Genomic DNA, 26,878 nt, shown 5'->3' with positions numbered 1-26,878 from the left:
GAGTTGCTCATAAAAAAAAATCAGAAGTGGAAGCTCTCAATTATGAAATCTTCTATTAGTTATTTATAATTAGGATTAGAACCTTGAACTAATTATATTTCTGATCTCTATGGATGTTTTTCTTCTGTCAGCATTTCATGTTTGCTTTAAGGGTACAAGTCTTTGATAACTATTCTGGTAACATATACTTGCTTAATAATGAAAGATTATTTGTAATTTTTTCAGAATGATTCTTTGCTTTTCTAGAGTATTATGCTGTAATGATTGACCCACTTAACAGCTGTGTTGAAACACAGACACTAACATTTTGACAGAGGAGCATATCTTGCAAGAATTTTGACAGTTGGCATATAACTAGTAGCAAAATTCAGTAAGAAAATTGTTCAATATTAGTCCTACTAATTTACTTGCATTCTTCTTAGAAAATCTGTTCATTATCTTTAAGATTGCTTTGTAGGAAAAGATCTTGCCATTACTAAATGCGTGGAAAGAATTATACTGTTTTGATTATTTTAAAGCTGCTACATTGTTTGTGTGCAACATGACTTCATTGCTTGTCCCCTTAATCAATATGCTGACCTGCATTCAACTTCTCTTACTGCTCCTTGATGGACTGCACTCTGCTGATGTGCCACTGCTCCATGTGTAGCATTCTTGCTTACGGCAGGTTTTCTGCTGCAGGAGAACCAAATTACTTTTGCTTCTCTCTTATTCTCAGTCTTACTTGTCATTGCCTATCTCTGTGGTATGCCACTTGGTCCTACAGTCTTGTTGGCTGCTTTGTGTCTTCAGTATTTATCTTTTGCCTCCTTTCTTTGCCTCTGATCCAGATTTGTGTTTGATTAGTTTCCAGTTCAATTCTCTGGTATGCTGTGCTTTCAAGTAGGCAAATCTTGGCTCTGTTGTTCCATTATTTTAGTATTTATGCTGAACACTGTTGCTGTTTTACCCTCTGAGAACACTGGTACCATTTTATCAGTTTCTGCTATTTTTCTTTGTTGACACTTCTGTTCTTATTATATTTTACAAACCTGTGCTCTTCTATTCTTGCGGTCTTGAGATTTTCTAGGATTTCTGATTTTTCTTAGAGATGCTGTGGAATTTCTGATCCTTCAAGAGGAAAGAAAAAAATACTTGGCAACTTCAAGAATTTGTTCTCTCTCATAGAATTCATTACTATTCAAATGCGCTTTTTGTGTCACCTGTCTGAAACTTTGCATGAAAAGTTACCAATTCTAATCTCCCAGCATTATTTTTGCATTCTTAAGGGTAGCCGCATTAGAGAGCCAGGATGGAATTGGGCAAGGAGCTGTTAACTTTGGTAACTTATCTATATGTTTAACATGCTTCTGTGGTATAAATGTTTTTCTCTTAAAAAAAGATTGTGGCATCTCAAGAAAAATTTGTATGGAAATACTCTTAAAACTCTTGTAAAAATCAATTTTAATAATGTAGAAAAAAAATCTTTGGAGAAAATGGAATGTTTCGGGAATCACTTTCTGGATTGGGCACAGTTGTTACCCTTATGAATAGTCTTGCACACTTCTGATTCTTGATTCCTTGGTAATGAGCATTCTCTTTGAGAAAATCATTCTAAAGCTTGCCTGAATACATGCCACCTTTTTTTTGCATTGTTGCTTTTCTAGATTGAGCCTGTGATAGAAACACAGAGTGGGTTGGGCTGGAAGGGACCTCAAAGTCCACCCAGTTCCAGCTCCCTTCCATGGACTGGTTGCCACTCACCAAATCAATCTGCCCGGGGCCCCATTTAAGGGTGGCCCTGAAGCCCTCCAGGGATGGGGCATCCACAGCTCTCTGGGCAGCCTGTTCTATTGTCCCTCCAAATTCACAGTAAATAATTTCTTCCTAATATCTAATCTGAATCTGCCATCTTTTAGTTCAAAGCCATTACTTCATGTCCTATCACTACACTCCCTGGTACTACAAGGCTGTGTTAAGGTCTTCCCTGGAGCCCTGGAAGTTACCCTTTGACTTCTTTGTATCTGCCACATGGTGAATGCTTCTGATGAGGTTATGTAGCTGTGCTTGCTTCTCATGCCGTCACCATCAAGACAAAAGCACTGGTGCAGAAGTGATGCTTAGCATGTCTGCAAGAGCCAGTGCAATTTCTGTGGGCTTATTAAGTACTAATTGTTGCTTTTCCATTCTGTTCTGGAAGATCTATTAATGCCAACAAGCTCAAGAATTCCAATATGTGGAGGGAGAGAGTTGATTTTTCTAGATGCATATTGATGCATTATTCTCTCATAAAGGCATATTTCGAGAGCTTCTGTATTATTTTGAAAAGCTGTGGTTATTTTTGTAAATAAAGCAAAGAATAGGTAATTGAAAATTACAGGTGCAGTAATTTGCTATTTTTAGTGTCTTCAGATTTTCCATTAAAAAACCACACGCACACAGAAAACCAACACCATGATAGATTTCTAATTTAAGCAAGATCTTTAGCTCTGCTGCTATTCTCCTGCTGTGTGTAATAGCAATTGCTCGTTGAGAAGAGGCCTTTCTTTCTGTAGTGCTAATTCAGCACAGTGGGGGAAAGGTAGCCAAAGAGCTTATACATGTGTAAAAACTAAAACTGGAGATTCTGTATGGATAGGCAGAAAAAGACAAGAGCAGATGGGAAGGATTACAAAGTGAAAAGGGAGAAATGGCAGAAAATGGAATGAAATGGAAACAATGAGGAATATTCTAGAGATTGTACTTTTTTTTTTTCATATGAGACCTGTGGCTCATGAAAGAGAATGTGATCACACACGAAAGGTGAGATATAAGGCACTAAAGAAGAGGCCTAGATCAAATATGAACATTTCATGATTGTTATTTAGACAATGTTATTGACTTAAGAGTCTTTTAAAAAGGTAAATTTCTTTATGCTTGAAGATTCCATTTTCTGTGTGAAGCATCAGAGATTTTAATGTGTCCAAAATGCTAGAAAATAAATTGTTGTATGAAATGGATGCATCACCCTTTATTTAAGAACAAATCAGAATTTAAGCTCAAAGCTGTAATGAATGAACTTGAACAATGCTGAAGACTGAAGAATTTATTTAAAGGATATTTGGATGCTTGGGATGTCTTGCTGACTTGGTGTTCATCTTTGATAATCGTATTAAACATACTTAGCAAATACGGCCTTCAATTGACCATGCAAAGATTCTAAACATTCCAACTACGCCTCCAAGTAAACATCTGTCAACGTGAGCATGGATGTTTGAGATTTAAATTTAAAATGACTGCAAATACCTGTTCTTATTTTCTTTCACTTATGTATAATATACTACTGCATTGACGGTAATATTGTTCATTAGGGTACTGCTGATCATTTCATAAATTTATTTTATTTTCATTTTACTTTTGCCAATCTGATTTGACCAGCTGCAGAGAATTAGAGCTATGTAAAAGACAACACAAGTTCTCTGAAATACCTGCTGTCAACTAGAAAGCAGCAGATTAAAGGATGTGGTTTCTGTGGTTTAAAAATATAGAGCTTGACAGCTGTAGAAGTTGCTAAATTATAATTCATATATGTTGATTTGCAATACTGCTAGAAAATGCACATTATCACCATGAAATATAATTGATGAATAGAAATTTTACTTGCCAAATAAGGAATTTTTTAAGTTCCTCACTTTTTCTGGGCTTCATTGTTCACATAGAACCTTTTTTTCTTGATCAGATCTTGGAAATAAAATTCTAACTTTTTTAGGCTTATGTACGATTAACATATTGCATATTTTAATTCCAGGAAAATGGGATACACAGCTGTTGTATGTGTAAGACTTCCAATGTTACAGGTGATTACTGAATGCAGAGTTCTTCATGTTACCATAAGAGAGTTTAATTTACCTGTAGAATATTGTGTTAATTAAAAATTTGTATGGCTGTTTATTTTCAGCTAATCTAATGCTTTTACCTGGCATCTTTCCAAATTGCTCCTATTTTTAGTAGATGTCTCTGTAATGCTTTAATGTGTTTAGCCTCTGTTCATCTTTATCTGTTGAGACTTAGCTAGGTGAATTTCCATCAAAAACTTGCAAGTACTTTTTTTTAATTGTTTCTTGCTTTTTTTTTGATATATTTTTTTTCCTTTACAGAATTCTGATGAAATTCCATCAGATGTCTCGCATCTGCTCATGAAATACATTTCTATGGGGGAAAGTAATAGATTTCTTGCACATCTAAAGGTTTTTGTAGTCTCTAGGCCTAGCAATTCACAAGCTTAAATGTTCACACTTGTGTCTTTCTTGGAATTGGGTCTAACATAACATTCTGACAAGCTGGTTGTTCAGCAAACTGTATAAAAAGCGTTTTATGACTCTTCAGGAAGCATTTAAGTTGCTTGATTTATTGCCTGACTCATGCTTTCAGTAGCCAAGTAATTAAAATCCCCCCATGATGAAGAATTCGGCTTCTATCCAGAGCTTTCCTAACCATGGAAATATTTTCTGATCTACTTTCTATCATTGCCCTAGAGGTCTGTAGCAATATATGAAGAATATCATCTGACTGCTAACTTTTATTCTCTTTGACATCTAACCAAACAATCTATTTCACACAAGCACAAATAGTGCATTGTGTCTTTTAGCAGTATAACTGTTCTCTAATACTGCTTTTCCCCTCTGCCTTCTGTGTTATTTCTACATTTTAGTCATGTCCCTCTTACACCAATGACCTAGACACGAGGTTGTGTCTGTGTCAGCTAGCTGAAGAACAATTTAAGGGATGATTTTCCACAGTTAAATGTAATTCTGTAATAAAGCTTTATTTTGCTTTCAATCTCTGAACCTGATTTTTATTTACATAATTTAGCAGTTTTATTGATAAGGATTCAAATGTACTATCAGAAATGCAAAAATAATACAACTTCAGATGCATAACTACTGGTGATTTTAGTGTTTTCAGACATTAAACATATATAAAACTTACATTTCCAGAATGAACTAAACATATTTCACAGTGAAGTCAAAGATAGCACAAGGGCAACATGTTTCAGCATATTTTAAACTTTCATGTGTTCTTGAAGAGATCTATCACTTGAAACATTTGCCATCTGCCAGTATGCTTCTCTTTGTAGGGGAGATTATTACAAGGGTTGTAGTGAAGCAGTGTAAGTATCAGTATGTGACCTCAGGTTTCCTTGATCTTTTTAAATACAGTTTTAGAGTTACTGCAGAGATTTACCAGACTCATTGACTGATCTCCTTCTGACAATAGTTAAAAGTCTTTGCAGATTACTTTAAATCCATCCAGGATTTTATTATAACAGCACAAGCTTTTTAAATTAACCAGCAGACCATTGCTGGAATTAGAGATTTTATTTTAGGGTTTCCATTCCATTCACTTTCTGATGGTTATGCAATTATTGCCTACAGGAAGGACTTCTACTATAGGATTCCCCAGTGTTCATTTTCAGTCTGTTCCTCTTCAGCATCAGTGTGAAGGAAGTACTGATAAAGCCCATGAACGAATCTGAGTCACAGGACGTCAGAACAGGGAGCGCAGAAGGGCCTGGCTTATGTTCTTTGCCTATGCCCTGCAAGATCTGCTTTTGTTTCCTGATCTATTCTGAGACTGGGAATTATTTATAGTAAACTATTAATAGTTAAATCCCTAACAGTTAAATCAATAGGTTGGGTGTTTTGTTTTTGTTTTTTGTTTTGGTTTGGTTTTTTTTTTGTTTCAATTGGATTTTTTTCCTTATTTTTTTGTTCAATTGTGTCCTACATAAGATTTGTGAACATGAGAGAAATGAGGGTTTTTCAGTTTCTAAAATACTCCTGCCAAGAGTACCTAAGGATATCTTAGTTTTATCTGGAACTCAGGGCAGTCGTAATCTTTTGATCTTTTCCATAGTTACAGTAATCTGTTTTTTATTAATTTTCGGAGTAATTCTTTCTAGTACACTGTGTGGGTTAGTAATGTAGATTGATCTATTTTTTATGCGCTTCTTTTCAGAAATGCCAACTTCCTGACAACAGTTAAAGAAAAATACAATTTAATTCACCTGAACATGAATTGTGAATTATTAAAAAGCAAAGAAACTCAAAATGCTTGGAAAGTAACGCATCTGTCAAAATTAATTTAAAATTATTTCCTCATTGCTTGAAATGTGGAATGACGCTGTTTAGAACAAAAATATTTACACAGCCCTTAAAAGATAATGAGATGTTGTAAATTATGGAAGTAGCATTTTGACTCACTTTTGGTATTCATCATAAGCTTTATACCATACAGAGATTCATTTCCAATAGATAATCTTTTAAATACAACACTGAGAGTTTTTAAATATAAAAGCTATAGATATATAGCCAATAATCCACTTTGTTTCATAAGGGTAAGATTTACAGTCTGAGTGTTAATCCAAAGTGTCATCTGTCAATATTTGTCTTCATGCTCTGAGTCAGATTAGAACAGAGCCATCTCCTCCTTCTAGATCCTTTCTGTCACCATCAGACACATCCCGTGCGTATTTTATTTTTTATTTTTTTCTGGATAAAAGATTTTATACATGCTCTTGCTTATTTCCTTCTCTGATCCTGAAGAATGTCTGAAATATGACTGTGATCTCCTTGGTTGCTGTGGAAGTGGGATCTGTTCTCTGCCCTTCACAGTGACACAACTGTTATGGTTTATGCTTTAGAGCAGATTTTCTTGCTGGCTTGATGATTCTCTAGCGGAGACTGTCCTGATTTGCTCCTGATTTGTCATTCCCAGTAATTAATTTATTTAAATTTCAAGAGCTGTTCTTCCATAGTAGATATTCCAGTGTATTTTGACCAGGCATACTTGTTCAACTGAGCCTGAAAAGCGGTGATCTGTTGTAATGGGTGATATCATCTTCATGAGGAAATATTCATTAAAAAATCAGACTTGAATGGAAAAGGGAGTTTGATCTTTAATCTGATGCTAGGATTTGAATATTCTTTTCTGACCTGCTTCAGGTATAGTAACTGTGCTTCTTGTTACTATGTGTATGTGATGCAAACTATATAGTTAAACACCCACAATCAAACAACAAAACACAAAAAACCCAAGCAATTCTCTTGCAAGGATATTCTTTTCTTCCTACTTAATTTTTATATGGTGTTGCTTTAATGAATAATTATCTGCTAATAAGAAGCATTTTTGTGCAAAAAGCTATTTTTTATGCTATTATAACACAGTTATACTCACATGGTCCTTTAGAGCCTGTCATTCTTAACCAACACATTAACTTTAATGAAAAAAATTGATTTTGGCTTTTTTTTTCTTTTTTAACCTTCCTGTCTTTTCTCTTCCTGATCCCTAGAAAATCACTTCTGCTTCTCTGGCCACATGCAGTTAAGAATATGGAGAAAATCTGATGGATTTGATAAATATTTTTTTTCACTTCACTGTCTTAAATACATGACAGTATGTTGCTGCCTAAAACTTCCTGTATCTTCATGTTAACTGGTAAAATTTGAGTTTGAAGTATATAGGAAGTGTGTACTTTTCTAATTTTCATTCAATAAAAAAAAAGAACATATGTAAATGACTTAATTTTAAACTGATTTAATTGTTGAAATTGTTTGGTCACCAAAATGTTTAATTATCAAAAACATTTATTTCTTTTAGGGTTTTTAGGAACTTCATGTGAAGAAAAAATAGACCCTTGTGCATCATCTCCCTGCCAGAACAATGGAACTTGTTATGCAGATAGACTTGTCTACTCCTGCAGCTGTAGTTCTGGATTTACAGGACCTACATGTGCTCAGCTGATTGACTTCTGTGCTCTGAATCCTTGTGCACATGGCATTTGTCGCAGTGTTGGAACCAGTTACAAATGCCTCTGTACCCCTGGTTTGTACCAAACAGTTACATTATATATTTTATAAATCTCCTAGTATTTTTCAATGTATACTTTAAAATTACTTAATTTTTTTCTTTTCAGTATATAAAACACATTGAGCAGATGTTCTGTCTGTTTAGAATAATGCTAGGAATCTACACATTCCATTTGGAAAATGAAAAGTTGCAGGGTAAGCACTGAAAATACCCACTGAGATCCATATGGCTTGGTTGATATTTACTGTTGTATTATAGAACAGTAGTGTGCAGGATGAGTCTTTTTTAAGGTGAGATATCAGTGTCATTGAAGTTGCAAAATTGGAAGAAAGACTGGAGAATATGACAGTGATTTTTGGGAAAGAAGTGGAAACAGACAAAGTAACTGAACAAAGTACAGTAGGAAAAATGGTTTACTAAATAGCAGGGGCTTTGAACAGGAGAAAAACGTTTGAAGTTCTAAATCATTAAAAAAATCTGTAGATGGCAATGGGCATGCTCAACAAGTAGGAATATGTGAGTTGTTTGATAGTATCAATCCATTGCTTGACTGGCTAGATTTTGTTCCATTAGCTTGTTTATTTTCTGAACAGAAAAGTGCCATTTTTCTAGCTATTGAATGGTATAAGCTGTTAGGACATGGTGAAGAAAAATCTCTGGAGGATGGCAAACCTATTGGGATGAAGAGCTGCCTAACTCTGGACAACACTGAAAATAATCAATATATATCAATAGGATTTGATCCTTGAGTGGATTTTAATGCAAGACTTGAAACCATAGTTGAATGAAAAAAAACCAACAAAGAACTTTGAGGAGCATTTTAAAAAAGAAATCTATGCTAGTTATGGTCTGGTAAGTTCTGAAAAGAATTGTAGGAATTGAAACACAAAAAGAGATGCTTTACCCTTGTATAAGCAGTACAAAAAGTCATCAGCAGCCTCACCTTCCCAATTAGTGTAAACACTATCTTCTAAATGTCTGGTATAAAAAAAGATTGGCCCTCCATGAGGGCCCTCCAGTGGCATCCTGGGAAGCAACACTCAATGTCTCTTGGTCTGGGAAAATCAAGGAAGGACTGAGATTCTCCAGCATGTGTGTTCTACCTGTGGTTCAAAAAAACAAACAAAAAAGCTAGGAAGGCAAATTTTAATTATGAAATTTGCCACCCACATCTGGGTTGAAGTTGTTGGTTACTGTAGTTCAAAATAATTCTTCAGCACTTGGGGATTAAAAGTAATCCCACACCTCTTGTGTATTATTGAAATTTATTTTTATTTAAAGAAAATTTGCAGTTTTAAAGGTATTAAAGAAATGTATTTAAAAAAAGTATTTAAGAAATGATTTTTTTTTCTGAATGTTTTGTTGATTACTGTCAACTTCTCATTTAAAATTAAGTTTTTTTTTTTTTTTGGAAGAACTTCTTTCTGTAATTTGGTACTACTTACTTTATTTAGTGATAGAATTAAAGGCTAAATTATGACAACTTGCCAATTATCTATCAATAACTGAAAATTTTGGATAATTTATTTCAAAAGATCATTTAAGATCTAAAGCCTTGCTGTAGGAAAATGGAAACAGTCAGAACTAATAGTTTTCTTCACTTGTGCCTTTCATTGTTATGGATGCACCATTAGCTTTATTTCAGTGGTTTTTAGTCATAGTTATGAGCAGGATTTTAATAACAACCTTCAGAATTTTTCCCCACAATTTAATGGCATAGTAGATACATTGGAATTAATTTCTATATTGTTGGCATAATATTAAATAGATGGGTTAGGTCTCAGCTGTGTTAAAAGCCTGGATGCTACTTAGACTTTAGCCTGCAGAGTCTTTGACAGTCTGTTACAGTCCTTTTGATGTTGGTAAATGAAATCTTCAACTTGAATGCCATCCTTCTTTTATGCAGTTTCTACTAGCAGGTCAATCCAGTGTCATCTGGATTTTCGTTTGTGTTACTCCTGCCTCAAAAATTAAACAAGAGAGGAATTTTAAACAGTTCCAATTAAACCAAGGTCTTGGTTTGATGTTTCCTTGAAAGTTTCCTTGCTTAGTGGGCAGTTTGATTTCCAGATTGGTAGATTGCTGCACTGGCCAAAAACACATGATGAATGAGATACAATAGCTATTACACTTGTATATCTTGCATGTCACAATTTCCGGAACACTCACAAGCAGGCATTTGGTACTGACTTTTGTGTGTGTTGACTCTCATGAGCATAGTTATGGATAACCATGTACTAGCTTTGTACAGAAAAGCTGATGTGTATAAATTAACTTGGAAAGATGACTAATGCTTTTGGATATTTTCTTTTCCAAACTGGGAGAAGAAAAATGTCAACATTTCTAAGTTAGGTATTAAATGAACACATACAGTTCTTGACCACATAATATGTGACTAAATTAGTGAGGAGCTGTGTATGAACTGATGTCCCTTGTGAATTAAAGTTGCTCTTTATCCCATCAGACTTTCCCAATAAGGGTGGATTTTGTCCTGGTTTAATTTGCTAAAGTGTTAAGTGTGGATAAGCACAGGGAATCGATGCCAAGGAGCAAGAATCTATGAGACCTTCAAAAGCTTTCAACCTTGCTCTTTATCGACTTGTGAAGAGAGAGGAAGCATCTCTCTCTTCCTTTTGTTAACCTGTTAGTGCAGATATTCTCAGGAGGTCAGAAAACACTGCTGTATCTTTTGCCCCATCAACTTGTTCTTGAAGGCTCTGACAAAGCCGACAGCTTCTCATCAGCCTGCTTGATACAGATTTTGTGTTCCCTTTCATGTTTTTTCCTTTGCAGTTTTTAACATAGCCATGTTGAAAAGTGCCTCAGCATGGGTAGTTGTCTGTAGCCCATGCCTCCCTGTTGCTTCAGCAGGAAGAATTAGGGAATCCAGGTGAGAGTGGCAGCAGATCTGTTACTGCCCTTGTGAAGATGCATAGCAAAGGACAGTCATGTAGATGGAGAAGAGGTAATGCAGGAACATCTGTATTTTATTTTACCTTTTACGTTCACTATCCTTTTCTCAGCCTCTGAAGAGAACACATCAAAGTGGAACTGTCAATGGCAGATTCTGCTGGTGTGCATTGAAACTGAAGGTTTATTCACTTTGTAGTGACCTGGAAAAGTAATATAATCTTCTAGGTGCTCTTTTTAAATCTGCAATGACAAATGTGTTTTCTCCTGCTCAGGACAACAGCAGCTAGTGTAGTGTTGTTAATGTACATATCATTCCTTCCTGAACATGTCCATAGAAATGTTTATACAAAACTGTAATTTAAAAGCAAGTGTGTAGAGAAGCCCTTCTGAAGAGCTGTGGGAGGAGATTCAGTGCCAGACAGATTCTGTGGGTGAGGACCTGGGGAACTGTGCATGGGGGAGATACATCTTCTGGCTTTGGAGAAAATGGTTCTGAAATGTTCATTAATAAGCTACTACTCCCGCCACTTAATATGAAAAGACAATTTTGCAAAATCATGATGTGTGTATATATCTTTTGCAGTACTAATACCTGTTGTATCTTCATGCAGTTTTATTTTAATTATATTAAATGGGAGGAGAGGGAGAGAAATGGTATCTAGAGGTGCCATTTGTTCTGTTTTCTATGGTTCTGTGACAATTTGGGGAAAAAATGTAGACCAAGAGAGTGAGTATAGATGGCCACTTACTAAGGTGAGAATCTGCCTCTCTTTTTTGTTACATTTTGATGGTAGGTACTCTCATGTCTGTAAATTCTGCTACTAAGGAGATTTTCTGAAGAAGTAAAATTGCACTGAAGAAACTGCACATTGTATTTCAGGCCCTTTTCCCTGGCGTGTTTATTCATGCCTGTAGCACCTGTCTGTATTTATGGTATAGTCATTTATCTACTGTTATATGTAACAAATAAGTAAAGATTCTAAAAACCACATAAAACCTATTACAATTCAGAACATTACATTATAGATTACAAGTATGTATTCATGGTATTGCATCACAGTTACAAGGAGTCTCTTTTCACACAGGTGAGAAAAGAGAAGATGGAGCTATGTTTTCACAAAGACAAATTTTTGAAGAAAACATGCAGTGCAATCATTTGTCTTCATTACCCAGTCAATTCAGTTGATGTTAACTTTCTGACCAATTTGCAGACAGGCTGTGTGGTACTGTTGCATGTATTTGATAGCAGAACATAATGAGCAGCTGAAGAGAGAGATGAGGTTGATAATGCTACTGTTAAGACTGACGATTATATAAGAAAAATACTATTTCAAGCAGGTTAGCTTATTTTATGTTAAAAGCAAATTGCCCTTAAAAGGCCTCAAAACTCTTCTGTGCTCCAATTTTCTTTGAATAGCCAGACCATAATACCTGCTTACTATACTTGGGGATACCTTATAAAGTAACTCAATGCTTCTGAATTGTTTTGACGTTATACAGTATTAAAGTTAAAATATATTATCATTCTAACTACCATTATACAGTTATCATCTCTTTGATGAAAAGTTGCTTTGAGGCTAAGATTCAAGAAAACTTGAACGTATGTAGGTAATAGATTATTCCATTTTGTCATCTGAGTGCAGTCACTTGCATTGTTCGTAGTGGCCTTGGCCAGCTGGCTCCATGCCTGCCACCTCACTGTGCTTTATCACATTGAGAGGGGCTGGGTTGCCTCAGATTCCTGGATTTTTTATTGGTAATTTTACCTTTGGAGCAGATGTCCTTAAATTAATGTCTGAACGTGCACAGTATATTTTAACTAGTGCACACCTGCCCACAATCTATTGAAGCATAATTATTAGGTTCACCAGGGGCAGGTCGTGCTTGTCCAACCTCATCTCCTTCTATGACTGGGTGACCAGACAGGTAGATGAGGGAAAGGCTGTTGATGTAGTCTACCTGGACTTCAGCAAGGCCTTTGACACGGTCTCCCACAGTATTCTCCTAAGGAAACTGGCAGCCCGTGGTGTGGACAGGTTCACTCTTCTCTGGGTGGAGAACTGGCTGGAGGGCCGTGCCCAGAGGGTAGTGGTTAATGGAGTTAAGTCCAGCTGGCGTCCTGTAACGAGTGGTGTCCCCCAAGGGTCAGTTTTGGGGCCCATCTTGTTTAATATTTTTATTGATGACCTAGACGAGGGAATTGAGTGTATGCTCAGTAAGTTTGCAGATGACACAAAGCTGGGAGGATGTGTCAAACTGCCTGAGGGTAGGGAGGCCCTTCAGAGGGATTTGGATAGGCTGAACAGCTGGGCTGAGCTAAATGGGATGAGGTTCAATAAGACCAAGTGCCGGGTCCTGCACTTTGGCCACAATAACCCCATGCAATGCTAGAGGCTTGGGGCAGAATGGCTTGAAGAATGTAGAGAGGAAAAGGACCTGGGGGTGTTGGTTGATGCTCGGCTCAACATGAGCCGGCAGTGTGCCCAGGTGGCTAAGAAGGCCAACGGCATCCTGGCCTGTATTAGAAATAGTGTAGCCAGCAGGAGCAGGGAGGTGATCATCCCCCTGTACTCAGCTCTGGTACGGCCGCACCTCGAGTACTGTGTTCAGTTTTGGGCCCCTCACTACAAGAAGGACATTGAGGCCCTGGAGCGTGTTCAGAGAAGGGCAACAAAACTGGTGAGGGGTCTGGAGCACAAGTCTTATGAGGAGCGGCTGAGGGAGCTGGGATTGTTCAGTCTGGAGAAGAGGAGGCTCAGAGGAGACCTTATTGCACTCTACCACTTCCTGAAGGGGGGTTGTGGTGAGGAGGGGGTGGGCCTCTTCTCCCTGATAAGTAATGACAGGACGAGAGGGAATGGCCACAAGTTGCGCCGGGGAAGATTTAGATTAGACCTGAGGAAGCATTTCTTTTCTGAAAGAGTGGTCAGGCACTGGAATGGCCTGCCTAGGGAGGTGGTTGAGGCACCATCCCTAGCGCTGTTCAAGAAGCGTTTAGATGAGGTGCTAAGGGATTTGGTTTAGTAGTTGGGTAGGGATAGTGATAGGAGGATGGTTGGACTAGATGATCTTATAGGTCCTTTCCAACCTTATGAACTTATGAACTTATGTGTTTCATGGCTTTATTTCCTTTTTGTGTGATTTAGGTTACCACGGCCTCTACTGCGAGGAGGAATACAATGAATGTCTTTCTACACCCTGCCAGAATGGGGCCACCTGCAGAGACCTCGTCAATGGCTACAAGTGCTTGTGTCTTCCTGAATATGAAGGTAAAATGACCCTTGCCTCTTGTTTTTTGAATGTTCCATGTATTATTTTATTTTAGGTTTGGTTAAAAACTAATATACCGAATCCTCCATTGAGCAGAAATAAATCCTACACTTAAAATTAATAAAAGCAAGTTCTGGTATAGGTACTCATTTATTCAAATGAGTAGTTCAGATGTTGCTAGCCTGTGTAGTTACTCATTTGAGAAATGTAAGCCCCTGTATGGGGACAAGTGGAATCTGTTTGTTCTTCTGAAGTGTGCTTTTTTCCTACTGTTTTTAAGATGTGTTAGGAAGCGATGTGGTTTTCAAAGAAAGCATAATAAAATTCTTTCATCAGCTCTTCTTGGGAGCCATTACATGGAGAGCTATCCAAACCTTATTTTGGATTTTCCTAGTGAAATAAGTTAATAAGTTAACACACTGATAAAATGTTAGTATTCAAAACAGATTAGTCAAAGGAGTAAAAACGGAAGTTTTTATTTTGGCTGCTCATTTAGAACACCAGAAAGCCCAGAGACAGCAGTAGTTCTGTGACTGTTTTACCATGTTAAGCACATCTGGTCCTGGATATGTTTGAATGGAATCTGTCTTCAGTGTTTCACAAGTGATTTATAAATAGAGCAGGAAAGTGTGTGTCTTGCTGTACAAAATCTTTTATCGTGCAGTAGATTTCGGCTTTAGACACTGTACCACTTACCAGCACTCTGTGATACATCCATCCCTCTGTGGAGGGCTAAAACGCTGCTTTGTTTTGTGTATTCTGTTTGGAGTCATGCTGTGAGAATATTTTGAACTAACATATTATTTCTATTATATATATACAAACACTAAATGATTATGTTTTGAGGAACATTACCCAAGCATTTTTTCTCATTAAGAGGATCAGCCTTTATCAGTGTTGATAAGTAACGCTCATTGAACAGCTTTTTGAGGCTAAATATTCATTCTGTGCTGGTGATTGCGCTGTTCTTTGACAGTAAGGAATTCATCACTTCAGAGGCGTAGTGAGGAGATGACCCTCAGCTTTTCATAACAATTTAAAGAGCACTTAACCATAACGTTATGACTTCATCTTCTGCTCTCAACCAATCTGTACATGCAAGTGAGCACTTTGTGCATTCAGCACATTTTGCTTCAATTGAAAGCAGAGAACTCGGTCCTCTGAACAGTCTTTGCTGATTATTGAGCTTTCTCCATTCCATTCTTAATGTATCCAGTGTTCCTAATGAATACAGCACAGGTAACTGGCTCCAGATATTTTACGGCCTATTACGTGGGCTGCAATCTTACTAATGCCTCCCCCTGCCTCCATGCCCCTGCCTTCCCGTGGGCAGGCTCCTGGTAGCTCCCAGTGTGCACGAATGACTCCTGGCTCTGCTGGCCTCCTCTGCTTCACTGCAGAAGTAGAGGCAAGAAGCTACATAACTCATGTGTTTACTTATAGCTATGCATTTGAATAAATTAATTTATCTTCTTAATTGCTGTGCTCCTCCATTTCCTGTGAAAGTCAATGAGAGGCTTCAGAATGCTTATGCACATAATTACATTTTTATGTTCAATTATTACTGAAGATAATTATTGTAAATTTTATTGAAGAATAGCTGACCAGATTATGCATTGCTATGTCATTGTTTTTTGTAGAAACTCAAGCAGGTCTCGTTAGCAGAAATAGCCCTACCTCCCTCAGGGGTCATAAGGGCAGTGGGAAGGCATGTGTATTAAAGCTTAGCCACCACAGAACATACAGCTGCAGTCTTCGAGAAGTTGCACATCATTGCGCACCTCCAGATGAAGTTACCACCTGTTCTGATTCCAGACTGTCAATGTGCATAGTGTTAACGACAGTTACTAATTTTTTCCTTTTCAGGAAGTCTCTGTGAATTATACAAAGATCCTTGTGTTAACATCAACTGTCAGAATGGTGGCACTTGTGACAGTGAAGGGCTGAATGCCACATGTATTTGTGCACCTGGATATGCAGGCAAGTAATTTGTACCTTACACAAGGTGTTTAGTTGTCAGTGTTCACCATGTCCAAAAAAAAGACAAACACAGAATAAGACAGCATCTCTTGAAGGGCACTAATTAATTTGGACACTGGTGAATTGTAATCAGTCTAGTGAGAATAACAGTGTATTGATATTTTTGTTTTCAAATTAAAAAATTTTGCAGGAAAAAAATAGCTGTTGTTAAAGGGAATTCTGTTTAGTATATCTTCTGAGATTTCTGCTTGAAACTAGATTGCATTTAAAAAATAATATTTTGAAGAATTTCAGGTAAGCCAATATATTAATTGGACAGTGATGAAACCAGAAGATGTAACCTTGACCCATTAATTGCCATGAACTGAGGAAACAACTCATTCTGTTACCTGAATATACAATTACTAAAAGCCCTAAAGTGCTTGTCATGTGTCAGTTTGTTCTTTCAGGGCAATGGTAAGCAGCCCACTTAATCCTTTGGCCATGTATTTAAACTGATATGAGTGATGTAATCAAAACATCTGCTATCAAGATAATCTAGAACTTGATGCTCTGTTAGTCATGTAAGGTAGCATCCAAGTGATAGTAATAGATGAACCTATTCATAGCTTTTTGTAGACCAAATAGTGCTTTTTGTTCTGTGCTAAGGGCTACTAAAAAAAAAAAAAAAGCTTTCTGTTGCACAATGGCTGTTTCTCAGAGGCACTTATTACCTACACTATAATAACTCTACAGCAATTCAGAATATATATGGCAATTTGTTACATCACATTTGCTTTGGATAGAATTTCTATTTAAAGCAAGGAGAAAGATACTCTGAGTGAGGTGAGACAAGTCACTTAGCCATTAGGCTTTGTTCTCACCTGGTTGAACTACAATATAAGTCACTTAGCCATTAGGCTTTGTTCTCACCTGGTTGAACTAGGATATTTCCTTTTTAAGGGTTCTGTGAGGTTTACTTTTTTGAAGGAGTTATGGAATATTTCTGGTGTTCATAGAGTCACAGAATGGCTTGGGTTGGAAGAAAATTTAAAGATCACCCACTTCCAACCTCCCAGCTATGGACTTGTTACCCCACACCAGATCAGACTGCCCATGGCCCCATCCAATCTGGCCTTGAACATCTCCAGGAATGGGGTATCTACAGCCCTTTGGACAGCCTGTGCCAGAGCCTCATACCCTCTGAGTAAAAAATTTCTTCTTAATATCTAAAATGCCTCTGTTTTAATTTAAAGCCACACTCCCTTTTCCTATCGCTAACAGCCTGTGTAAAAAGTCAGTCCCCCTCCTGCCTTTAAGCTCCCTTCAAGTACCAGGTGACCACAGTGAGTCTCCCCAGAGCTTTCTCTTTTCCAGGCTGAGCAATCATACCTTTGGGTTCAAAGGGACCTTTAAGATCATCTAGTTCCAACTCCTTGCTCTAGGCAGAGATACCTCCCACCAGACCAGGCTGCTCAAAGCCCCATCCAGCCTGGCCTTGAATGGCTACAGGGAGTGAACATCCAACTCCCTCATCCTGTCTTTATAAGCGAGGTGCTCCAGTCCTCTGAGCATCTTTGTGGCCCTCCTCTGGACGCACTCTGAGAGCAAAGGTGCTTTTGAACAATAAGGTATTAAGCAGTTAGAGAAAAAACAAATGACATTGGTGACATGTCTGGTGTGTGATACAGCTGCTGTGTAGAAACAGTTTTTTTGTTTGTTTGTATTCTTTTTTTTTTTCTCCTGATACAAGGTGAAGAATGTGAAGTTGACATTAACGACTGTGACAGCAACCCATGTCACCATGCTGGAACTTGCATAGATCAGCCCGGTGGTTACACTTGTCACTGTCCACATGGGTGGGTTGGTGCAAACTGTGAAATACGTAAGTTTTGTAAAAACTTCATAAAGATTTTATTTTATTTTATTTTATTTTATTTTATTTTATTTTATTTTATTTTATTTTATTTTATTTTATTTTATTTTATTTTATTTTATTTTATTTTATTTTATTTATATATATGTAGTTGATTGTCTTAAAAGCTTCAAAAATTGATACTGGGTTATACAAAAGAAATTTACCTTTGTCTCTAAATACCTGTCTTCACAAGTAATCTAAATCATCTGTGAATTACCAAAATTCTGTTAAATGAATGTTAGAGGAGAATGTTGAAGCTACCTCACAGTTGGGCACTAAGTGGTTTGTCTCTTAGATTGCACATATGCTTCAGAGTTTATTTTTGTACTCACCTTGTATAAAGAGTGACGTACGCAGTATTAGCAGACTGGTACTGACTTCTGAGCACCTTCAGTTCTAGAAATGTTTCTACAAAACTATTTTGAACTTGCTTCCCTAAGGACAACAAGGCTGTGTAATTACACTGACCGGTGTGCACATGCTTTTACCACCTTTTTCAGGAGTGATTTCCACCAGATTTGTTAGGAAGGTAAAGGTTTCCCAGACTAAGTATTTCCTAACATTTTGTAAGCAGGTCTGGTAAAAGCTTCATTGTGATCCCCCTTAGCACACAGAAAAGCTTTAGTGCAAGCTTATACTTACTAAGCAGTAGAGAATACATGAAAAGAAGGAAATATGAAGCCCAGCTGTGGAAGATTTGATGCAGAAATTAGTCTTTATTCCTGCTGCACAGACGGATACTTTATATTTAATTGATATCTCTTGTTCTTGGGCTACAGAAGTCTTCTCTACTCAAATTTAGCCATTCTTGAATGCTGTGTTCATGGATCCCTTAAAGGTATTACACAGATGCACACAATTCTGTGGGAGAATTATTTGCAACCCTGGCATTTTACACAGCTAACATTGCAGTGATATGCAGTAGGTTAAAAAACAAACAGAAGGGAATTAGTACTCAGAAATTCCTATTGTACGTTCATGAGAAAATGCCTACACGAACGGCTGGTATAAAAAATGTTTTCTATGTCTCATTTCCACAAGGAGGATGTAAAGTCTCACTTTTTACTAAAACACTGCTTAAATATATCAACTGCCTATTAACTTTATTTCTACTCTCTATGTTAGTCCCTTCCTTAACCCAGAATATCACCACCCAGTGTGGTGTTGTGCTGTGTGCTGGCTGTACACAATATTGCTGGTGCTGTGCAGTGTTCAGATGAGCCTTTACTGACAAGGCTGCTACACATGCGTGCCTCGGGTGTCGCTGAGTTAACGTCATTAACAGATGAGCTTAGTTCTTGGAGAAAGCAATAACCATCCTGTAGTATTTCACGAAGTGCCTGGATATAGTAACAATTACATTTCTGTTACTTTGTGGAATGAATAACCAAGGGAGAACAGGGAGGATTGCATGCTTTTGAGCCCTACAGATGTGCTGTATGAAATCAGGGATGTTTGTTTTGGAGTCCTTTGGCTGTCATACTGTAGGATCATTAAGAGTTTGGTGCTTTCCTCCTCATATATATAAACATGGGAAAATGGAAGAAAACAGAAAAGAGGGTGGAAGGAATCTTTTCAGCTGCCCAGCTACTCAATTATTCCTGCATCTCCTGTAAGGGAGTAATACCTCTAAGCACTAAATAAGATGGCTGGGGTTCAAGCTTACATCTGTGAGTGGTCAACCTCAATTCTTTCTGATCTTATTTGTAAGACTGCAGGAGAGGGAGTGGAAAAAAGCAACTATGCTTGAAATGTCATTCTCTTGAGCAATGAGATTGTCTCTACTTAGTGCATCTTACTCTGCATTTAACATCTGGTTTTACATGAACTGCAGTGGCCTTGTTTGCTGCTCAGGAACTTGGAATTTCTGTTATTACATGCTTGTAAACTATGTAAGTTTAAATGATAAGAAGCAACTGTATGTAGTTGTAAGTGTTTCACTGACTTCACTGATTTGTTTTGTCTTGTGACTGCTGTGACAGTAGGCAGGGACTAATCTGAGTGTTAATATGCATGGATAATACTGCAAGCCTGATTTTTAACCAGAGATACTGGTTTGTTTCTTCCAACCTCAGTATTTGATGAACAAATCATATTGTATATTTCATGGCAGTTGCTTTCAATTGAAGAGGCTGAAATTATTTGGGGATTTTTTTTCTCCAAACAAATCAGTTACTGGAATTTATAATGTAATATTAGTGTAGAGATATTAAAAATGCAGTCTACCACTAGCTTCTTCAATAAGCTAACATCAACAAATGTCAGTTCCCCTTACTAGTAAAGTTTCTTTTATCCAACATCAAATGAAAATGCTGTGTTATTATGGGGCCCTGTGATGCTTCACAACAGGTATGGACATGCAGCCTCTCTAATCAATATAGTAGCTAATACACAAAGCTGTGGAAGCTTTCCTAAAATCCCTGGATGTTAACAGGTATATAAAGGATTATGCAAATAGAAAGGGACTGAGTTTTGAAGAAATCACTTTGCAGAAGGATTTGAAAGCATTTTGATCAGCAGATTTTTCTACAGAACTATGTATCTGTGAGAAGTTCTTTTGTGCTCGTAGATAAGAGTTGTTGGTCTGATCTGAATTCAGTCTGGTCATGTCTAGAAATAAAAAGTCCATATCCAGCTCCTTTACAAACATCACATCTGGGCTTGCTGGAGCTGAATCAATGGTTCATGGAATTTCTATTCGGCTCTAAGGGTTGAATCTTTTGGTGTATCTGCTTCTACTGGTCTCCACATAGCCCCTTGTCATATTTATTACACTGCTTCAGTGTTTTGTGCATAATGGATTAGATTTAAAACACTGTATACTGGTTTCATCCTTCTGAATGCTGGAAAAAGACAAGATGGACTGCTCTTAAGGAGTCATTTGACTAAAACCATCACATTTTATCCTTTGTGACTTCCTGTTACTGGCCATGAAGGAGGCTGATTTTACTTTGCTTGTTGAAAAATTCTCCAATTACTGTTAGTTCCCCATGTTATTTTACTAGCTGTCTGTTTTACCAGCTTGAGGTCAGTATCCCAGTGGGATTTCAGAATTATCCTTTTGTCAGATGGTATTCTTCAGTCTTCAAGTGCTGTACATATATTAAAAAAAAGAAAACAAACTGAGAAGAGAAATGTAATTTGCCTAGATGAACTGTGATATTTATTAAAACATCTTATGGTTTTTTACTAGTGTTAGCAATTCCAATTAAATAGGATTAAATGAGTCTTAATTATAAATAAGTGATTTTCCTTTCAAGATGAACTGTATTTGCCTAGAAAGTTAATGGGGCACTCAGTGTAACAATGCTTACGAAATGTCTCTCATGGATTCTCTAGTGCCTGCTGGTTATATAGTTAATATCATAACCTTTACCACTTCTATAATTATTAATGTAGTTATCAAGGTAACTCAAGCCAGATGGTTACTTGAGAAATAATACTACAGTGTATTTTTAGCTCAGACTGTGTAGTGCTTACTGAAATATAATTCTTAATTAATTAACTTACTATGACAACTGAGAGAAAATACTGTAATTTGGAGCTGTCATATGATCTTTCTAATTTTTGGAGTATAAGTTGTTAATCTTTGTATTTTTATCTCCTGAAGAATAAAGGAAGAGATATCTCTCATACTTATATAGAGACAGAAGACACACAGTCTAAAGCAGGACTGTCTTGCCATATATCTACTCACGTGAGATGTGATTTTGGCTTAGTCTGACAACCTGACAGAAACCACCATGTGTGATGAATGTGCTGCAGGACAAAAATAGAAACCTATCCCAAACTGCACAGAGCACAGCTGCACTTGCTCCTCATTGCCTGCCTGAGCAAATTGCAGTAACAGCACTTCAGAAACATTAAATCCCTGAATGATTCAGGAGAATCAAAACTTCACTGATCTCTGAGGACGATTAAAAAAAACCACAACAGTAACTAGCAGTCCTATAAAAACAGCTCAAATTTGCAAACTCAAAGCTCGGGGTGCGTCAGAACAGCTCTTCACTACTATATGTGAAAGGCACTCATCTCTTCAAACTGTGCCCAGATGAATCCCATATGCTGACCTTTCAGATTTTCCCCCTACTTTTCTCTAAAATGGATTTTTTTTCCCACTACCTGTATGTTGCCCTGTATTTCTGTGATAGATGCAGATTCTATTTGCAGATGCTACTAAACTTATGGTTGTAGCTCAGGTGTTCAAATCACTTAACCTTCATCAACATCCTTGAGAGGTGGATGCTAAGAATATGCTAACATTCCCATAGTGCATTCTTGACAGCCCTGTTTCCAGACTGTGTTTGTCATTAAGTAAAGGGAGTTTCCCTAGTAGTATAAAGCAGAAGTCCATTTGAAAAAGGAACAGTCACTTTCTAAAAATAACTTGTGAAGAGTGTCAAATTTCTGTAGTCAGAATGATTCAAATCCATTCCATGTCTGAAATAATTTATGAGACCATAGCCTTAAAGGATTGCAAGAAATGAACCCTAGAGGGAAGTACAGGCTAGTAAGAAATCTGAAGTTAATAAGAAAGAAATGTGAGGACATAGGCAACTGATAAACAATTTGCTTGGCATTGAGTGACGATAGTTTGGGCATTGAGAATATTTGTAGAAAAAGGTTTGAGATATGTAAATGCAAGAACTCTTTTCCAGATTAGCTTTACTTTAATTTCTGCTTTGTGAACTTTCAGGGAACATATTCTTAAGAGAGAATACTATAGTGTCCTCAGTGCTTATGAAGTGCTCTTTTGTCCTTGAAATGCTGGTTCTCAATAGGAACGTGTGTTTGCTTTCCTGTGCTTTGCAGAGCACTATGGATTTTGTAAGAATAAAAGAGGCAGTGTCTTTTTTTTTCAGTACAGGCATTTGCAATGGAAGGTTCCAAGTATACTCATGTCCAGATATGTTCCAAAACCAAAATCTTTCAAGTCTGATCATATGCTATTCAAAGAGTGAACCTTAAATATAAGGTCTTTAGCAGAATGGTGTTAGAAGATGTTAGTGCAAAAGATAATAGGTTTATTGAGCAAAGTGTCATGCGTACATGTAAGAGGGAACTCCTAGACCTGTATTGTCATCACTGTATCTCTCTTGAAGAGACAGTCTTTTTTTTCCTCGAGTGACTTCTGCTTTCTCTGTACATGAGAGGGGATGATTGTTTGCCCTGATACAGCTGTCAAAATAATGGGGCTAAGGTAGAAAAGATATGAGGTATGATGATAAAGCTACCTGTTTTTTTAACTAGTCTGTGCACTGACAAAAAAATCCTATCTACTTAGGATGTAGGATTTTTTTTTTTTTTTTGCCAGAGAATATATTCTTGCAAATTAACAAGGTTATTGATCTGTATTGGGAGATTACCTAACTCTAATTCCTCCTTGACTAAAGGTGAAAATTATCAAGCTACTGAGGGATTGAAGACTTCAAACAGGTTTTTTTTTCTTGCTATTTAAAACATAGTAAGTTTGGATAGTAATGACAGGAAAAAAATAAGGCAAGAAAATGTGCATTTGAGGGTTTTTGGGAGAACAGTGTCTGGGGCTGAAAGTCTCTGCAATTTGGTTCAGACAAAACAAAAGCTTGTACCTGAAAATAAAAACAAACATGTTTAATAGACATTAAATCATATTTTAGTAGAAGCATTCTCTAATTTATTGGGAGAAATTGCACAGAAAATTTGTGGATTACTTGATACTTTTAGATAAAAAAACATCCCTGCCTTCATAGAGCATACGGTTTTGTAAAGCATAATGTGAGAATAACTAGGTGGCTTTCTATGATTTGTATTAAACAAGAGATCAAACTAGAGAAATGATTCTTTATGATCATTAAACAGGTACAGAAAAGATGATTGAAAGATCAAATAGTGCTGTTTGAATTTGCTGCACCTTAGGCATGCTGAGATACCCAGAGCAGAACCTGGAAAGTTTCAAATTACATACTCCTGGCTTCAAAAGTCTCCAGAAAAATACTGAAAGTAGATGTATTAAAATAATTCTGTTCAGCTGGAAGGATATAAAGTACTATTTCATACTGTAAAATACTAATTCTACCTTCTGTTTCTTATTGGCAGATCTGCAGTGGAAGTCTGGGCACATGGCAGAGAGCCTAACAAACATGCCTCGTCACTCCCTTTACATCATCATTGGGGCTCTCTGTGTAGCATTTGTCCTGATGCTGATTATTCTAATTGTGGGAATATGTCGCATCAGCCGCATCGAATACCAAGGCTCTTCCAGGCCAGCCTATGAAGAGTTTTACAATTGCAGAAGCATCGACAGTGAATTCAGTAATGCAATTGCTTCTATCCGACATGCCAGGTTTGTTCTGGGGATGGTAATTTAAAAGAAATCTCTTGTGATATGTAATTTCAGTCCTTGTGTGTTGCATCTAACTTCTGCTGGCAGAGAATGGGCTGCTTTGCTGTGAGAAGACAGGATCACTGGCATTGTTCCTTGTTATTTCTGATCCCTGCTCTGTTCTCAGTTGAAGTATGGTAACTCAGCATAACTCCTTAAAGGCAGCGGGAGTTACTCTGACTTTATTTGGTGTGACTAGTGAAGAGGGATAGATGCAGTCCTTAGCCTGTAAGATCTGTTTATGATATAAATACTCTTTAACTGATACATGGAAGTAATTTGATGAGATAGCAAAGCCACTTGTTGATTTTGTGACTAATTTACCATACTATTCAGTAGGACTCTTAAAATAACTCATTTTCTGTGCCCCTGTTTGCCTCCAACTAGGGATCTTTCTTACTTGCTTTCCTCAAGATAGTGATTACTTGACATTTAATTTTAATGGAGTGATGGCACCCAGGGTATTGGGTGTCAGAATAACACAAAAACCAGCTTGGAAGGGGTCAAGTGCAAACCATTGTACTGATGTAGCATCAATTATACCTATCTCTCTGCCAATTATTGTCTTTAAAAACCTCCAAAGTGGTTGAATTGAGTTAGAAAGCACTTTCCTAAAATCCAACTGAGATTTTATTTGCTGTGCATTAGACCACTTCTTACTGATTATCAGGTCATCATGTCCAGTAATGCCATTCCCTTTATAGTACTGATGTACATAAGGTCTCCATCCTTCAGTTCCTCTTTCAGTAGTAGCAGAACTATTATTTTCTTCCCTAGAGTAAGCCAACCCATTCTTTCAGTATTTCCTTCTGGATCATGTCAGCTGCTTTAGTGGCTCCCTGTGACACGTTCCAGATTGTCTTGCTCTTTTTTGAAGGGAGGTCTCTCAAACTTGAAATAGTTATCCAGCTGAAACTTTGCCTGTACCAAAAGAACTGAGCAATCACCTCCTGAATCTTATTTCTGTCAGTTCTATTCATACATTCGAAAATGAAACCTTTTTTTTTTTTTAATTGGCATTACACCAATAATTGATGATATAATTTTGTAATGTCTTAGACACTTCCCTCACCCCTAAACTTCTTTGAGCCTTATTGCTTTCTAGTCAGTGTTTTTTTGTTTGTTTGTTTGTTTGTTTTTGTATTTGGCATCTCTTTTAATAGGGTAGAACTTCCATTTTTATTGTTTATTTTTCCAATTTCTTCAGTATGTCGAGTTCATTTTGAATTCCAACAAGAATTATGTAACCATTAAACTGCTTTTAAAAGAATGGAAGTAGAGATGTTCCTGTGCATTGACGTGGAGAAATGTGTGCATACTGGGTGGTGATTTCTGGTAATTCATTTTCTAAATGCTCCAGTTCTGTTTCAGTGCAAATAAAAAAGGTTAATTTGTACCAGTACTGAAGTTCTCTAAGCAATCTGAAATGGATGAAGAGTTCCCACAGGCTTATTTAATCATACTGCAGCCTTGAGCAGTAGCTCTTTAAAGTGTTCCAACTAGATTTATATTAAAACATTTGTTCATTGACAAATTATATTAACCAGTAAATGTTTTAAAAAGAAAGTTGTGTATAGTTTACTTAACGTAACAGTCCAAACAATATCAGTATTCTTTTAAGTCTTCCCTTGAAGTCTCTTGCCTCTCAGCCTTACATTTCTTCTGCTGGGAACTCAGCATCTCTGTATCACACACATCCTGAGAACTGCTTTTTTCTTTCAGTCATGTACTGGGAGAGGAGGGAGTTGCTTTATGGCCCATAAAATGCTTTATAGCTTTTTATTCTTTGGCCCTGTGAATCTGCTATTATGTACTGTACATCTCCAAGGGTGGAGAGAAAGGTGCAAAACTGTTAAACTTTCATTTCCAACACCTCTTGTCTTGTGCAGCAGTGACGAATGTGTCATTCCCATTCACTTAACTACTCACTGAGGTGATATGTTGCACTTCCCCAAAGACTGAGAATGGTCTCCTGAGGAACTCTGTGAAACACCTGGGCTTTCTTATTTATTTCTCACAGTAAATTTGGCAGCTTTCTATCCAAAGGTACCTGGGGAAAGTGTACAGCAAGGCAGGATCTTTTGAATCTGAATTTCTTCTGCTTTTTGGAGTCTCACTGGCAGGTAATGGAAATATTCATAGTGGAAATTTCCTGTATGAAGCTATTTACATCTTGCAAATTGGACAACTTCAGGTCTTTTTGCTAATCTCTGGATTACTCTGAATGAATCTTCACTTATTAGAAAAGGCAAAGGTTTAGAAAAAACAATTTGCATCAGGGTTAAATAACATCCAAAGAAGTCTTTAAAATGGGATGTATTCATGATGATTTTCTCAGACCTAAATTCAGCAGTTAAAAATCACATGATTGGAACCTGTCAATAAAGGCTCCCTATCTTCGTACAAAATGCAAATGCAAATAACTATCTTTATTCCAAATTCAGAAAATGGACGCATAATAAAAAAGCCAAGACAGAGCTGCCAAGTTAGTTTATTTGAAGAGATTTTGTCTGAAGGTTATTGTGTCCATTTTGGTTTCAGGAAGATGTAAAATATTGCTTGAATCATTTCAATCCAAGAAAAGGAGCACAAATTTCAGTGTTATTCTTGTATAAAATCATAGATCT

The 26,878-nt window shown here is 37.0% G+C and overlaps 2 protein-coding genes across 2 annotated transcripts in view; one reads left to right on the top strand and one right to left on the bottom strand.

The window, feature by feature from the left end:
* The window catches only part of ZBTB38 (zinc finger and BTB domain containing 38), a 308,794-nt gene that overhangs the window by 245,056 nt on the left and 36,860 nt on the right, over positions 1-26,878 (bottom strand). The gene's annotated exons all lie outside the window — the stretch shown is intronic.
* The window catches only part of DNER (delta/notch like EGF repeat containing), a 105,983-nt gene that overhangs the window by 74,143 nt on the left and 4,962 nt on the right, over positions 1-26,878 (top strand). The window contains exons 8-12 of the mRNA XM_065748565.1: positions 7,618-7,842; positions 13,887-14,009; positions 15,877-15,990; positions 17,723-17,854; positions 23,966-24,212. Of these exons, the coding sequence (XP_065604637.1) occupies positions 7,618-7,842; positions 13,887-14,009; positions 15,877-15,990; positions 17,723-17,854; positions 23,966-24,212 (841 nt within the window). The remainder of the gene's footprint in view (positions 1-7,617; positions 7,843-13,886; positions 14,010-15,876; positions 15,991-17,722; positions 17,855-23,965; positions 24,213-26,878) is intronic.

The sequence above is a fragment of the Cyrtonyx montezumae genome, unplaced genomic scaffold (genome assembly GCF_038088225.1).
Source record: "Cyrtonyx montezumae isolate F1298 unplaced genomic scaffold, pur_monq_1.0 scaffold_5, whole genome shotgun sequence".
Lineage (NCBI taxonomy): Eukaryota > Metazoa > Chordata > Aves > Galliformes > Odontophoridae > Cyrtonyx > Cyrtonyx montezumae.
This window is presented reverse-complemented; position numbering and strand designations above follow the sequence as displayed.